This window comes from Macrobrachium nipponense, chromosome 21, assembly GCF_015104395.2.
Source record: "Macrobrachium nipponense isolate FS-2020 chromosome 21, ASM1510439v2, whole genome shotgun sequence".
In the NCBI taxonomy this organism is placed as follows: Eukaryota; Metazoa; Arthropoda; class Malacostraca; order Decapoda; family Palaemonidae; genus Macrobrachium; species Macrobrachium nipponense.
Window position 1 is genome coordinate 35156379 of NC_087212.1, and position 17500 is coordinate 35173878.

Consider the following 17500-nt stretch of genomic DNA (forward strand, 5'->3'; position numbering starts at 1 on the left):
AAATAAGGCCTGGCTTAAGCATAAAGCCTGCAGCATTGCCACACATGATGAGAGTGACACGGTCCTTGTGGGCCTTGAAGCCTTGCCTCTTCACTTCATCCTTGAAGAGGAATGTACAAGAAGGCATCCTCTTCCAAAAGAGCCCTGTCTCATCCTTGTTAAAAACTTGCTCAGGGAGGTAGCCACCATCACTGATGAGCTTAGGAAACTCATCCTCCACGTAGCGACGAGCAGCATCGGTGTTGGCAGAGGCAGCCTCACCATACAAAGGCACGTTTTTGAGGCCGTATCTCTTGAAATTTATTGGACCAGCCTTTGCTGGCTGTAAAGCCTCATCCTCGAGGAGGCGAATCACTCGTGGCAGAGCTAGTACTGGCTTGAGGTTCATCAAGATCATCTTCAGTGGCTTCTTCAGCATCTCCTTTGTCGTCGTCATCGGGCAAGGTTTGATCATAGAGAGATTTGGCCTTTGTCCTGATCATATTAGTTTCAAAACTCAAGTTTTTTTTTTCCTGCAATCAGCAACGCACAAGGCTAATGCAGCCTCCATTTCCACAATTCTCTTATTACGCGGAGTTACCACACATTTCGCTTTATTATTGAAGCTTATTGCACCAGTTTTGCGGATGTTAGCTTGTTAGCTTCATCTTTTTTGATGTAGCACATTGCTGATTCATTCACTCCACAATAGCGTGCCACCGTGGCATAACTTCTGCCCTGTTTTAACATATCTAAAAGTTTGACCTTTTCACTGATGGTCATCATCTTCCTCTTCCTCTTGGGCTTACTAGAGGAATCTTTCGCAGGGGCACAGCACTTAGGAGGCATTGTAAGGGCTTAATGAAAAGTTAATTTAGAGCACAACACTAAGATATGTGAGACACAGTTGACAGCGTGAACGAGAGTGGTGAGATACAACAAGGGAAGAAGCTTGAGATGATGCGCAGCCAATCAGCTTACGGGATACATCCACTCGTGCTCTCGTTCGTCGATCTCGCGCCGGGAACCAATCACATGCCTTGTCTGAGTTCCCATGGGTATGTACAAAGCCTCTGAGAGAGCTTCTCTCTTTGGCATCCTGGGAAACCGTTTCTCTCGCACAACACAATGAAACAACGCTGCTTTCCGCAATATGGCTGCCAATATGGTGGTATTTTTGAATTTTTATTTTTCTATAAATATTTTTGAAAAATCACCGATGCACTGAGGCTGCGAAACTTGAACTGCGAAGTGGCGAGGGATTACTGTATATATACAGTGGTAACTCATTTGTCAAATGTTTCATATGTCGAACTTTCCGTTTTTCAAACAAATGCTCATACTTCAAATTGACTGATTATCAAGTTTATACTTGTATTCAACAGCCTACTGGGCCTTACAAGTTAAACTGTATTAATTTTTTTTATTTACAATATATAGTTAATGATAATATTCAGGAAAATAAAAGTATAAAGCATTTAATATAAAATTTAGCTTTCAATATAATATTTAGCATAAAAGATGTATAAAATCATACGTAACCGCAGTGACGTCACGCCCAGCTGGCTTGAGACTGAACGAGGGAGCGTTGATATGTTGAGGAGAGAAGGAGAAGAGTTAAAAATATTACTGTACGTATTATGTAAAAGGAATAACATTTCACACAAGAAGGGAATTTCCCAATAAATTTAACATAATGATAAAATATGAAAACAATAAAATGAAATGCAGAAAAAAGGAAAAAAAAAGTCTTAATTGAGCCAGTGTTCGGTGCGCCAAGTGAGACGGTCTATTTGAACAATATTAACCCTTAAACGCAGACTGGACGTATTTTACGTCAACATTTTTTGTCTCCCGTGTGCCGACTGGACGTATTTTACGTCGACATACAAAAGTTTTTTTTAAAAATTCGCGGAAAAATACTTTTAGGCCTACCAGCCAAAAACTCTTGAATCACGCGCCTTGGGGGATGCTGGGAGTTCACGGATCAAGGTGTTGTTTTGTTTACAATCGTTACGCAGGCGCGCAAGCGCGAATTTCTTTCTTGCCGCACTAAAAAGTATCTGTGACACATCTCGGAAATTATTTCGTCACTTTGACATAATTTTTTTACCATTTTAAATTAGCTGTTACATGGAGTATTATATATGAAAATGTGCACATTTTTATGTAGAATACAACAAAAAAATACTCATGATTGTAGCTTTTATCAGTTTTGAGATATTTTCATATAAATAACGATGTGCCAAAATTTCAACCTTTGGTCAACTTTGACTCTACCGAAATGGTCAAAAAACGCAATTGTAAGCTAAAACTCTTATATTTTAGTAATATTCAATCATTTAACTTAATTTTGCAACTAATTGGAAGTCTCTAGCACAATATTTCGATTTATGGTGAATTTATGAAAAAACTTTTTCCTTACGTCCGCGTGGTAACTCTTCCGAAAAAAATCATACATGCGATTGTGGTAATGTTTGCACCATTTTAAATTAGCAGTTACATAAAGTTTTATATATGAAAATGTGCGCAATTTCATGCACAATACAACTAAAAACAACCCATGGTTGTAGCTTTTATCAATTTGGAAATATTTTCATATAAAAAATGATAAGTGACAAATTTTCAACCTTCGGTCAATTTTGACTCTACCGAAATGGTAGAAAAACGCAATTGTAAGCTAAAACGCTTATATTCTAGTAATATTCAAGCATTTACTTTCATTTTGCAACAAATTGGAAGTCTCTAGCACAATATTTCGATTTATGGTGAATTTATGAAAAAAATAACATTTTCTTTACGTCCGCGCGGTAAATCTTCCGAAAAAATCATACGTGCGATTGTGGTAATGTTTGCACCATTTTAAATTAGCCGTTACATAAAGTTTTATATATGAAAATGTGCGCAATTTCATGTATAATACAACTAAAAATAGTTGAAGGTTTAAAAATAGTTGAAGGTTGTAGCTTTTCTCATTTTCGAAATATTTGCATATAAATCACGATAAATAGAAAAAAAACCACGTTCGGTCAAATTTGACTCTACCGAAATGGTCGAAAAACGCAATTGTAAGATAAAAATCTTACAGTCTAGTAATATTCAGTCATTTATCTTCATCGTGAAACAAATTCGAAGTCTCTAGCACAATATTTTAATTTATGGTGAATTTTTAAAAAAAACTTTCCTTCCCTTCGCGCGCGGATTCTCCGCCACAAATCTCCGAAATGCGTAAGTCCCATTCTCGGAATATTTGCTCCGTTTCATATTAGGCATTTCGTAGAGTTTTATATATGAAAATGTGCGCAATTTCATGTAGAATAAAAATATTTGAAAGTTGTAGCTTTTCTTATTTCTGAAATAATTGCATATAAAAAAATATATATAAAAAAATTCGACATTCGGTCAACTTTAACTCATCAGATATGGTCGAAAACTGCATTTGTAAGCTAATATTCTTACAGTATAGTAATATTCAATCATTTGTCTTCATTTTGAAAGAAATTTGAAGTCTCTAAATTTTTGAAAGAAATTTGAAGTCTCTAAATTTTTGAAAAAAATATTTGTTTACGTCCGCGCGTTACGAATTCATGCATTATTTTGTGATAATATTTTCTCTGTGATGCTTTTATCGTTTTACAATGTGTTATATACCAAAATGATCGCAATTTAGTGTACATTACAAAAAAAAAAAGTAAGTTGTTACCTTTAACCATTTTACGCACAGCGCGATTTGAATACAATTATATATGAAATTTTGTTTTTGCGCTATCATATATCGCATTATTTATATATGATAATGATAATTTTTTTCATTTCTGATGGTTGCATACTAAACTTCAGGCAATGACAAAAAAAGGAGCCAAAAATGAACTCTTAATCTTCAAAACTAAGCGCGCTGTGATTTTTTGAAACAAATTTTTTTTCCGCTTCCGCGCTCACTCTGAAACGTCTCCGGCACACGGGAGACATTTTTTTTTTTTACCGCTTCGGCGTTTAAGGGTTAACAAAACAGTAAATGATAGAACAAAGCTTTTCACAATAAAATTTAGCACAAATGATTAACAAAATCATTCGTCATTGTGGTGATACACAGCTAACTTGAGGTAGAGGGAGGAAGCATTTAGATTTTTTAGGAATAATGATTGAATGATTTTAAGTTATCGTGTGTCGTGGTATTGTTCAGGAGAGAAGAGATAGTAAAATCTTTACTATAATATGCACGTAAAAGCAGTACCAATTCACACAAAAAATAAAATGTTGTTTCACAATAAATTTAACATTATGTTAAAACATGAAAGCAAATGCAATACAGGGAAAAAAAAAAAGCTTTCTCGAGTTCGTATTTGGTGCACTGAGTGAGAAGAGAGAGAGAGAGAGAAACAGCTCTGCTTCCCATTGACTTATCAGCTGATCTGGGATGATTTTTTGCCCATTTCTTTCATTTACACTCAATCTGCCCAATTCACTTTTATTTTTGTTACGATAAAATACCAGTCGAGTGACAATTGCTTTTTATGATTTTTTAAAAACTGCATGCCTTCGAATGTTTGTTTAAGTGGCTTCCTTGTGAAAAGTTATTTTATCTCTCTTTCCTTTTCTTGCATTCTTGACTTATCACTTATTTGTTTGCAAAATCCTCATGTTTGTTTTAAAAGTCTGCCGTTTGCTAACAGTAAGTCGATGTATTGTGGCATAATTAATCTCTTTCCTGCACTTAAGATCCAAATGTAAACACACTGATTTCTCTCTCAGACACACAATCGATTCCCTTGATTATCTTTGTACCTAATGTGTGAAAATTGATTTTGCTATCAACCTTTGCATACTGCAACCAATTCGGTCTGCTCAAAGGGTTCCAGTCTCCCCTCCCTCCATCCCCCAGCCGGCCGGCACCATTTTTACCAAACAGTTCGTAAATCATACACAGAAAAAATAAAATTTAGAAAATTATACTTCATATAACGTACCTTTTCATTACTTTACACTCTTAATTTAACTTTCGAACACATTAATAATAGAAAAAATGTGAAAAGAGGGACTTTTTGGGTTGGCTGGAACGAATTATCCTGATTCCCCTTATTTCTTATGGGGATATTTGTTTCGTATTTCGAACAAATCGTACTTCGAACAGCCTTCTGGAACGGATTAAGTTCGAAGTACGAGGTACTACTGTGTGTGTGTGTGTGTGTGTGTGCGGCGTACACTTGCCCTGTGGACACCTAAGTAAATCCTTGGAAATTAACTTCCTATGTATAGTTAAAGTAAACTCAAACAAAGCCTTCATAGGCCTATGCTACCTTAATTTTTGCATTATTTTCATTCAACGACCTGGTCTTAGGAACTTGAAATAGGCCATTACATGAGGACTTGGTGTAATCTGAGTTTTAATTTAGATACTGCTTATATTAAAACATTGCAATGTAAAGAAAACTAACAAAATAGAATACATCTAATTTAACTTAGATAAAAGAAGAGATGCCAACATACACTCTTCTTCTCTATCAAAAATGAAAAGCTTACATTCTTGGTACCTGTCCTCTTCCTGCTTTCCCTTTCATGTGATATTGATGATGATGAAGAACTTATAATGGCTACTTGATGAAGTAAGATGGATGATGTGGGCATTATGGTTGACAGTGTTGGACTTAAATGACTCCACCATAATGCCAACAAAGTTGCTCGTTTTAGGTGAAAGTGGCAACCCAAGATGTAACAGGTGGAATTCTTTTTAGAGCAGGATGAAAATACTTCTGGGATATCTGGAGTAGAAGTGAATGGAATTGGTTCAAGATGGATGTCAGGGAAAAATGAAGTCAACTTTCTCATAGCATGTGGTCCAATAATTGTTGCAAGAGTTGTAATTGATCAACTATGGTACCGGTGATTCTGAAACTGTTCAATCCAAGACTGAATTCCTCAATAAAATTCTTTGCAACCTGTAATGGCATTGAATACCTTGCTAGGTTTCTTGTATGTCCAAATTGCTTATTCTACTTGTTCCTTTTTCTTCATTTCTGTCAACTTGCCATGACTTTAATTTCTTCTAATTCTTTTTTATGGCCATTTAGTATGTTTTACTCCATCAAGATATGGCCAAATCCCTCTCTGCTGAAATCCTTGTAACTCAAAGAATTTTCTTAACTTCTTCATTCCTAAGAAGCCTTTCTAGTCAGTCAGTGTCACTCCATAAGGCTTTCAACATGACCTGACCATTTTGGGTTTAAATTCTTTCATTCCAAACTTGAAGAAGTTGTATTTACAATGGTGAATGATGTTGATATGAGGGTCAGAATCAATAAATTTTTGGATGCATTAAGCCCTCAAAGTAAAAAGTACCTCTCAAACTGGATTATTTATTAGTCAAGAGGCTACAACAATAATATTTCAAGATAAAAATGACAAATTTTTAATCAATTTGTATTTTTCATACCTAACAAACCTGGGGTCTTAACAATAGTATAATCTTCTAGCACCAGGTGGAAACTGGTTAAAAACGATCTTAGATTGTATTGCAAGGAATCTGTGGCATCTGGCAACTCATGCATATATGAGGTGGAAGCTGGTCACCAACTGCGCTTGGAACCTCATGACGCGTCAGTCTTTCTTCAACCACCTTGGAGAGTTGACTTTCGCTTTGCTCTCCTTGCTAAGCTGGGTTTTTAACCTAAGCCCATGGTTTGTTTCATATTTATCCAGCCCAGAAGTCTTGTGTGTCAAAGTTTGTAGACGGCCTTCCGGGATTCCCATGTTCACATTCCCCAGGGACAGATGCAAATTGCAGTAGATGTGTTTCATGTCTTTTCCTCTGCTTCGTCATCGGCTGTTTTGCGTAATGCTGGTCTGTTTCCCAAGGGGATATTGCCCCTGCAGAGAGAGGGGCCAGCTACATTTTGTTCTTTAGCATTTTATATTTATTATATTGAAGATAATTTGGAAACATTTTAATGGTGGATGATCTCCGATTGCTTTGGTCCCATCTGCTTGCAGGACCAGTTATGACTGTTGTCTCGTCTCTTTCCCGTCATTTTGGTGGGGGAGGGGCATGAGTCATTCAGCTCACTCCTTTCCCTTTATCCTTACAGATAAATATCATTCTTTTCACTCTCACAGGATAGAAGATATCTCCTTTCCTGAGGAGAGAGCATGTTATTTGTTTCTTTACAGGCTCTTCAGTTGTCAGCCCTGCTTCTTGCCTTGAAGTCTGGCAGCGGCGGTGTTCTGCTCAGAACTTGGGAGGCCCTCTGCTTCGCTTTCCTCTTGACAGATATGCCAATTCACTAATTTTGGTATAAATCATCATTTTCCTATTCAATGGATTCTGGATGGCCAGATAGATGCATTGTCTACGCTGAGGACCTTAGAAGGTAAACCTTCCCCAAAAGGGAAACCTTTCTCTTCTAACAATTTCTTACTTCATTGAGGTAATGATAGATGGAAAGACCCTTAAAGTAAAAGTCACTGACCTATGCTTTCCCTCTGTTGCTAGAAAATAGAAAGATGACTACCAGCTTTGTTCTTTAGGGTGAAGGATTGTTTGTGCAGTACACGATGCCTAGCTATATTATGTGAACTGGCAGTCGCAACATAATACCAACATGAATCTGTCTTTGTTTGTTTGTATGGTGTTTTTATGTTGCATAGAACCATTGGTTATTCAGCAATGGGACCAATGGCTTTACATGACTTCCAAGCCACGTCGAAATTGACCTTATATCACCTGAAATACAAATCTCTCACTCCTCAATGGAATGGCCGAGAATCGAACGTGCGACCACTGAGGTGGGACGCCAACACCATACTAACCATGCCACTGAGGCACTACATGAATCTGTCCTTAAATACTTTAATCCATTTTCCTGCCTTGCATTTTTGTGAATTAAGTCTGAATGGGGTTCCTTCAGAATAATCCTGTTTTAATGCAGACAAAACCTTTTTCTGGAAGGTATTCTTTTTTTCTCTATAATCTTTGTCAATTCAACTTGAAATGTGGATGTGGCTTCCCATTTGGCAGAATCTCCCATTATTTTCATAGTTTTTTTGTCCAAATCTACATTTAACCTATGAAGCCCATAGGTTGATTTCAAAATCCTAACAGCTATTATCTCTCACTACTCCTTTAACTTTTACTTTGGGAAATAAATAATTTTTTAAACCAGTGCTCTAATCGAAAGTATGTTCTTAAGGTACATTTTTTCAACTCTTAGAGATATAATTTTATGTAAACTTTGACAATCTCTAATTTCTCAATTAAATCTGAGGACTGTCAACTCTAAGGTTGACAATCATTCCAAGCATCACTACCTTTCCCTTGAAGACCATTTATTAAAGTAATAATGTACAGAAATCATAAATAATGTTCAAAAGTTATTCAAATTAATCAAAGCAAGTGAGCAGGTAACAATTGGTGCTTGAACATGACTTTGAAAATGCATGAGAACCTTGTGCTTAGATTGGGAGAAGAGTCATTTATTAATTATTATGGTGGCATCTGCTCATTATATCCAAAATTGGATATTTTTAAATTAAATATTTAACATTGTTCTGTTTGCAAACAACTCAATTTGCATAGTATTACTGTATGAATTAGAATAAATATTAACTAACCATCTTGTGCTGAAGATTTTAAATAACTTATTTTATTGGGAATTACAGGTAAATGTGACATAAGATTAAGCACAGATGATAACTCAGCAATTTACTAATTGTGTATGGTATATATAATTAGTGGATATAAGTAAAAGCATAAATGAGGAACTCAGAAAAAAATATGAAGGTAAATTGTGGCATTTTCCTGATGCACTGACAATTTTATACATGGTTAAAAAAATTTACTCATTTCAACCATAGTTCTCCTAGTACTGTAAAATATAAACCTAACAAAGTAAAAAAATTAGCTTCCACATCACAAGCTTGCCTTCACCCATGATTTAAGACACACTTATTCTCTGGTGGAAAACAAGACACACACTATGACCAAAATTCATGTCCAGTGCCAAAACAAAACACAACCAATGAAGAATTATCATATTTCCTCTATAACGATGTGCTCTAATCACAAGTAAAATTAGAGTCCCAAATAAATATATCCTATCTAGAAAGACACTTCAGAAAATGGCGCCAGTTACATATAAGAATTTTTGAAAATGGAAAAGCACACCAGGAATTTTTTTAAAAATAAAAAATGGCTAGAAACTAAATACTGTATGAAAAATGAAAATCAATACAAATTTTTCATATTTTACATTGACAGTATTCCACTCTCATGTACCTGAGAGTTTGGCTAAGAGTCATAAAATCAGGCACCATAATGAAATGGTAATTTCACACACCCAATTTTCCATCAGCAATGACAATTCCTCACATTTATTATTCCCTTACTGTCTACCCAATGTAACAGCTAACTATATCATGATGACCTGATAAGTCCAGGTCTGCATGTATTTGTGGCAGTTATGACAGCTTCAATCTCTTGTTACCCTGCAATTTTGTACCACTTGCTAATTCATGCCCCTTTGTATGTTTTCTGCTTTTAATAAGTAATTTTTATTATTCATCTTATTCTCACATCTTAAAGGAGTTCTCGGAATTTTACTTTGCCAATTATTCTACCACTTTTTCTTTGCCCTTTCATCTTAACCAGAATAATTTTATAGAAACCAATAAAGACACACAAATAAGCACTGTACTGTCCATGTCTTCAAAATTTGCCCAATAGGTTAAGTAATAAGGCCTGAACTTTTTAAAATATGTAAAGAATCACAAGATAAAGATCACTTACAACTTGTGATGGGTAGTAGATCCAATCCCAGTACCAATTCTTTGGCCCTATGTGACCTGGCACCAAATGGTGTTCTGGAACAAATGGGAAAAAGCGACCTCGTCCCAGGCTATCCCTAGAGTCACCACGTTTCACTCCAAGGTTTTGCAAACATTTGCCTATAAAATTAGTAAAGCTATTAAAAATAAACAGTTGACCATTTACTTAAAAACAATTAAGTCTTCAATTCAGTATATGCCAAAACTGCCACCTAATTAGTACTCATTACAGTATAGCACAGTATTTACCAAAGTTTTTATTGGACTTTAACTAGGAACATGCTCAATCACACAAAATTTGATCAAATATAGTCCTACAAAGAAAAAGACATGTAAAAGTTTAAGAAAACTAAAGTTGTTCATCATTGAAAATTGCAATTGAGGACCAGAATGTCACATAAAAACTTGTCATTCGTCCCTTTAAAAAAGTTAACTCATAAACACAACCCATAGATGGCTTACTGTAAAGCATAATCAGAAATGTTTTAATATTTGTCATAAATGGTTACATTTCCTAAAGAAATCAGTAGATTGCAATACCCATAGTTGCAAAATCATTATTTTCTAGAGACATTCCTGAAAATATAAACTCAATAAAAAATGCTCAACACCTGATTCAGGTAAATTTTACAATCACTGTTACTTATATGATTTCAAAGATACATAATATAATATATACATATATGATCATCACTACAAAACATTCAATTGTTCAAAGGAAGTTTCATGAATAAAGGTGACATTATCAGCAGTAGCACTAATATTCTTTAAGGAATTAGGATTCAACTGTAACAGCTGCCATTTGACCCATTTACAGTTTATGCTCAGTAAAAAATTATTTTCCTTTCAGAAGACATATTTCTCATTCATCAGTGGTACATAATACCTTATAATACTACACAAAAACAAATGCAATGATAACTTTTATATTTTATACAAAAAGAAATTTTAAGCTTGAATATAAACTTAACTCTTATCATACAGAAAGTACCAATTACAAATTATAATTCTGGGTAAAAATGTAAAGGATATACCCCTGCAGTTTTTTAAACATTTTTGTAACTTTGGAAAATGACTTTGATGATCTGTTAAAATGTTCAGGATAAGGCATAGTATAAAATAATAATGAAAGAATAAACAGTATGCTATATAAAAATTATATATTTATGTTTCACATCCAGACAATGAAATTTCTTTACATAATTTAGGAGCATCAAAATAAAACTGTATCTGTTGATAAAAAAAAAATACATTAAAGGTGTAACTCTAAACAAGAAAGGGAGAAAATAAAAGGTACTGGTTAGCAAACATACCCATTTCAACATCTTCTGAACCATTGCTTTCCTGACGGCATTTTTTCTTATTTGGAAGGCCTTCTTCTACAAACTTTCGAAGTGCCTCCCGACTGAGTACATACCCAGCACCTGCAATGCAACAGTTTTGTATGCATAAAGACACCTGTGGGCAAGCCCACTGAACATACAAGACAACAGTTAAACAAAATTAGGATGTATACAAAAAAAAATCTGGATAAGAAAGGGTAGTTTTTACATCACCTAAAAAGGACTTCATGACAAGTCAGACGAATAATTAGTGTACCTGAACAGATGGGCCAAAATATGCACTAGACAGAGCCATCTCTGAATGTGGCCATGGTACTGATGACAAAAGCGAAAAATATGCAAAAGAATCAACAGGACAGACAAATACAACAATACACATTACAAATGTATGGATATACTGTACAAAGAACATTACATGTACAGCAAAGCGAATGGTAGGTCTCACTGGAAGAGGTGGCTCGCTCTGTAGCAAAAGCGTTTTGACCACTAATCCTAAATAAAATATTCCCTACCTCCACTCATGTATTCCTGGTGGGCATGGAGTATGGGGACAATTTTATCGATGAACTTAGTTATCGGTGCCATTTGATTTAGGAATGCTAGAAAAAGGGAAGAAAGACACTTGTATCAACGAATGCCATGTATGGGTTGAACATGCATCCTGGTTATATATTTTATAATATCAGTTAGGAGAACATAGCTGGATCAGATTGAAATTAATAATGTATCAGCTTAACTATGACACAAAATTCCCCCTAATGACAAATTTTCTACAAAAGGACTCTGCTGATTAGTATCATGCAGATACTGTAGAAAAATTGAGTGTTAGTTATGACATTCATCAAATGACGTCATACACAAAAAAAGTTTTTTGAAGACATGCTTCAAAAGTAGTAACAGAAATTTAGCAATCACGTCCTATTGAAATCTGGAAAGCTTACGAATATTTTCTGTACCTATTGCAGCTACCGAATAAAATTTCTCCAAGGAATTAATGGATGGGTGTGTAATCTAAATACGTAGAATAAAGGAAATAAAAAGGGGGTATGAACAGATAAAACTGTATAAAAACAAAAGGAAAAAGATAATATGCAGGGTATTATTTAGGTTTATGGGAATTTTAAATGTTTCTTTTATTCAACAAAAGTTATGCCTGGTCTTTTTTTTAGAATTATCCAAATCTGGCCTCATTTCATTTGTAACTGGTCATAACTAATATAGTATATCCCATAATATAAGTAAAACTCTATCAGAGTGTTTCGGTTCCTTTTCCTTTCACAAAAGCCCTACAGTGTATAGTAATTCAAATGTTAGTAGTTCAGATGTAAGTTATTAGTGCCTTGTTACGCAGATTCTGAATAATGAATAACATTTCATTCATCAAACTTCAGAATTACAGTATCTCAATTTCTTTTAAAGAACTGTTTACAGATTTGACTTTTATCGTCTGTAAATTCTAAATCTTTGAAGACCATTTAATTCTTGACACAACACATTTCAGATACGTACCCGAATGTTTTAGTCTTCTGAACGACTGTCATTACAGTACATTTCAAAAACAGAATATTTCAATCTTGTAAACAATTCTCCGCAGAGCTGACTTTTAAGTCTTCAGAATCAGAATCATAGAAGACCATTTCACCCTTCAAATAATGTAATGCAAATAATTAGAATATTCTCATCACCACTAGACTTGTTATTCAAGTGTTTTGCTGAGTTTTGCTAAACATCCCTGTGAAGTTAATTTGCATTAGAGATTGGGATTTGTATACAACAGCTAAATTTAGAAAATGATGTGGTGCTACAAAACTAAGAAATATTCAGAGTATAAGTTCCAGTTTCTGTTTGACAGTTTTCCTAGAATAAGATGATTTCTTTATGGGATCTGGTTAAACTAAACAATTACAATAATTTACAAATTATGTGAAAATAAAATTTTTTCTATTATTGCTATATTCATGAGTATAATTGTTGCTAAACCTATTAGGGGACAAGCTAGCATAAGAGTCAAAACCAGCTAATCTGTAACCAAAACCCCCAAAATAATTGTAGAATGCCTAGTCAAACCCCCAACATTTAGAAGTGAATTATTCAAGGTAATTTGGGTGTTGATGGAGGTGTGGAAACCATTGCTCCCCATGGAATAAGATCATAGTTCAGAAAGCCTTTAGTTTTTAACAGTGGCAGATCTAGAAATCTTTCAAGTGGGGGGCCTAGGAATATCATATACATATACATATACATGTAATGTGTACACATATAAGTAGTATATGTATATAAATATTTATATATGCACACAGTAGTAGTTGTCATTATTTTTCTTGGTGTACAGTTGTTGATCTTGTTGAAATAATCATCAACTAAATAAATTTTGCTAATAATGATTTATTGAAAGAAAACAATGTTCTATTATTCATATCTGGGGGGTGGGGGCCAGGTGGCCCCCATTAAATCTGCCACTTGTTTTTAACTACTGTATCATGTTTATTGGCAATTCCCAGGAAAAGAGGTAAAAAGTAACCCTATTTGTACTCCTAATGTAAGAACTAAGTCACAGAGTGTTGTATGACCCACGATAGATAGATAACCATTTGTTGACTAGACTAGGAAACTAAATGGGTAATTTTATATCTCATGATTGCATATTTCACAAATGAAACTGAATTTAAAAATTATTATATATGTGAGTGGAATTTTCACCATAAAGCAACATGTTAAAACTTTTAATTATAAATTCTCATTAGAGTAACTTGTAATAATTTCTGATTGGATTCTTGGATACGTGTAAAGTTAAATTAATGCCAATAAATAGTACATAATTCAGTTGGTATACTGTATGTATAAGGGAAAATACCACCCCTTCAGCCTTTAGTCACTATCACAGCCATGATGAATATTCAAATAAAGCTAAAGTACAAGAGTCAGGACTGGTGACATATGTCGTCCTTCTTTGCTAGCAATAAACAGGAAAATAAATGTAACTGACTATTTAAGTACAGTATGGTAAAACTTCCTTAATGGCTTTAAATGAACATGGACAGTAGTGTTAAAAGTTTTTTTTTTTTTTTACCTTTTACAGCCATTTTCTCCCTCACAATTATATGCCCCCAACATGCTACTATGCCTTAGCAAGGTTAACTAGGTTTGAATCAGTTAAATTTATAAAATTAAAATTTTCATGAGTACAGTAGTGAATTTTTTCTTGTTTTAAGTTGATCTCCAGAATCAAAATGGATTGCTTGAAAATGTATGCTATCATCTCATTTTGAATGTAAGTCTTATAAACAATGTTTTTGCTGTACAGTGGAAAGAATTTAAACTCTTGCCCTTCATTAATATCATCTTCAAGAACAAACAGGTTATGCCCCAACTCCCCCCTCCCCTGCCAAAGCACATCAACAAACTAGGTAAATGTTTTTCTACTAACCACAGTAACAAACAATTCCAAGAAAGATTCTCTGAAATTTTGTGCTCCTCTTCATGAATTCTGTTATATATATCACCATTAACATACAGACCATGGCAATTTTGGTGGCATCATTAGCTCTTTAACATGGGTTACAAATTTGGGATATTTTCTGAAACCTATGAAATGCTTCCTGACTCTACAAGTAACTGCATAGTTCGTTTTGTTCCCAAAATTTTATGTCTCATATTCTTGCCAAATAGCCTTTTCCAGGTTATAAAGTTTAGAGAGCTAAACTCCAAGCTCCCAAACCAAGAGCCACCATGCACTGCAACTGATTGGCTATGTCATGAATGGACTGGAAAATATATTTAGGCAAATAGAATGAAAATACAGAAGAGAGAAGGGATACAGAAAACAAGTGGCCGGTCTATTATTTCCATAAACCTTAAATCACTGGAGTGTCAAGGTCTAGAGAACAAATTGATTTCATATACTAATGATGTAACTCTTCTCCCTACTATTCCATTTCTGCCCCTTGGGTCTGTGGATGCAGAATCCTTGAATATGGCACTTATTCACGAGTGGAGTAGGCTTTGGGGCATGAAACTTAACCTTTCTAAGACTCAAGGTAAGGTAAGATAGTTAGTTGGTCCAGAACACTTTTGCCTTTGCATCCTGATTTACATTTAAATTGTATGGTTTTAAATATCAGTGACTTACAATTTCATGTGTAACTTTTATAAGAAACTGAATGTGTGTGATATTGCTCCCTCAAAAGTTATCCTCTTGCAGAAATCTTTGTTAATGTTTTGTGATTAAGTTAATTAGTGTTTCAACACTTTTTTACCATGTTTGGAGTACTGTTCTCCATTCTCCAGTGTGGCCTACAGGTGCTGACTCGCATCTAGAACTCTTGGATAGAGTTATGTCATCATAGTTTATTTTGCCAACTCTTAATGTTGACCTGTGGCATATAAATAAAATTATTTCATTATGTTTTTCCCATAAAGTGTACTGCAAACATCCTCTGCACTCTTCTGTACCTGACCTAGTTTTTACTCACAATACTGCTGCAAAAAGTGTGTTGTTTTTTAGTATTAGGTTTAATACTACTAACTTTTCTAGGAGTTTTTTTCTCAACTACAAATGGAATAGTTTGACTTGTGGAGCTGTTTAATCTTCTGATCTCCAAATGTTTATGCAAGGAGCAAAGTCATTCCTGCTTTCTGTTGACATCTTGTATTTTTAAATTCAGGAGTTTTATTTTCTATTCTTCGTATTTATTTATTTATACCACCTTTTCCTATAATCTCACTCTTTCTGCAGGCTGCTTTCCTTTTGGAGCTTGGTTGGGTTCAAGTTTTTTGACTGTCCATAAAGGTTTTCAACTGAAGATTTAAATAAAGGATAGAACAAAAGTGAAGGATGCCAAGCAATGACAACTTTCTTCAACTGACAAACCATAGACTTTCTAGAATTGTAAAGTAGTGATCTTGTATGTTAATCTATAATTATACGTACAGTAATGTCATTATACTTCACAATGTTGCCAAATCAGTGGGGAGACATTGTATTCAACTTATAATTGTACATTATTCAAAGAAAACAGCGAAGATTCTGAATCGTTCGTTATGAAACAATACAATCTAATGTTTGGTTGGATGATGATCCATATTCATGTGTTTAACTTCCATAGTCTATTACTGATATCAGATTTTATATAGCAACAAGCTAGTTGATCTACCTATACCCAAGTTATGTAAGATATCAACACCCTAAGTACATAATATAAGATTGATTTCTTTATTTTCTTTAAATCATCTTGATATAGTATACCTTTCATGCATGCTGTACAAGCTTTCCAGTCCCGGTGTGTTTCAGATATTAAAGTTAAAAATTTAGCTCAAGGAATATGAGCTTTCTTTTTTTATAAAACATAACCATTTCTGTTCTCTCAACACAGAATCAAAATCTATTCAGGAAGCCCATGTGTCCACTTTATAGTTTCATCAGTTTACTGAGTTGACACTTGACTCAGGATTTATTTTTGATAAATACATTAAGAGACTACCTACTTTCAAAACCAGGTTATCGCCCTACACCTTGATCACTTGCTCCAGGATAATTGACCTTGACCCCACTATACCAGCTAAAGGTAAGACAAAAAAGGAAATGTTATGTATATGAGTATTTGTGGATGACGATCATTTTTATAGCTTTTTCATTTTCAGTGAAAAAAAAAATAACTGTTTACGTTATCACTCATCAGTAAGCTCAAGGGACGTATTAAACATCGAGTGAAAATCTCCCCCGATTTCCGAATGGACGTACCATACGTCGGCTCAAAAAAGTTTTTTTAAAAATTCGCGGAAAAATACTTATAGGCCTACCAGCCGAAAACTTTTAAATCACGCGCCTTGGGGGATGCTGGGAGTTTACGGATCAAGGCGTTGTTTTGTTTACAATCGTTACACAGGCGCGCAAGCGCGAATTTCTTTCTTATCGCACTAAAAAGTATCAGTGACAAATCTCAAAAATTATTTCGTCACTTTGACATAATTTTTGCAACGTTTTAAATTATCCGTTACATGAAGTATTATATATGAAAATGTGCGCAATTTCATTTGGAATACAACAATAAAATACTCATGATTGTAACTTTTATCATTTTTGAAATATTTCCATATAAATAACGATAAATGCCAAAATTTCAACCTTCGGTCAACTTTGACTCTACCGAAATGGTCGAAAAACGCAATTGTAAGCTAAAACGCTTATATTGTAGTAATATTCAACTATTTACCTTAATTTTGCAACAAATTGGAAGTCTCTAGCACAATATTTCGATTTATGGTAAATTTATGAAAAAACTTTTTCCTTACGTCCGCGCGGTAACTCTTCCGAAAAAAATCATACATGCGATTGTGGTAATGTTTGCACCATTTTAAAATTA

General features: G+C 34.4%; 1 protein-coding gene across 5 annotated transcripts in view; it reads right to left on the minus strand.

The window, feature by feature from the left end:
- The window catches only part of LOC135197915 (glycoprotein-N-acetylgalactosamine 3-beta-galactosyltransferase 1-like), a 497298-nt gene that overhangs the window by 40762 nt on the left and 439036 nt on the right, over nt 1-17500 (minus strand). For 4 of the 5 annotated variants that reach the window (XM_064225155.1, XM_064225157.1, XM_064225154.1 and 1 more), the window contains 3 exons: nt 11651-11737; nt 11109-11219; nt 9758-9915 (listed from right to left, as the gene is read on the minus strand). In XM_064225155.1, coding sequence (XP_064081225.1) covers nt 9758-9915; nt 11109-11219; nt 11651-11737 — 356 coding nt within the window. The remainder of the gene's footprint in view (nt 1-9757; nt 9916-11108; nt 11220-11650; nt 11738-17500) is intronic. The other variant, XM_064225156.1, reaches the window with a different exon arrangement.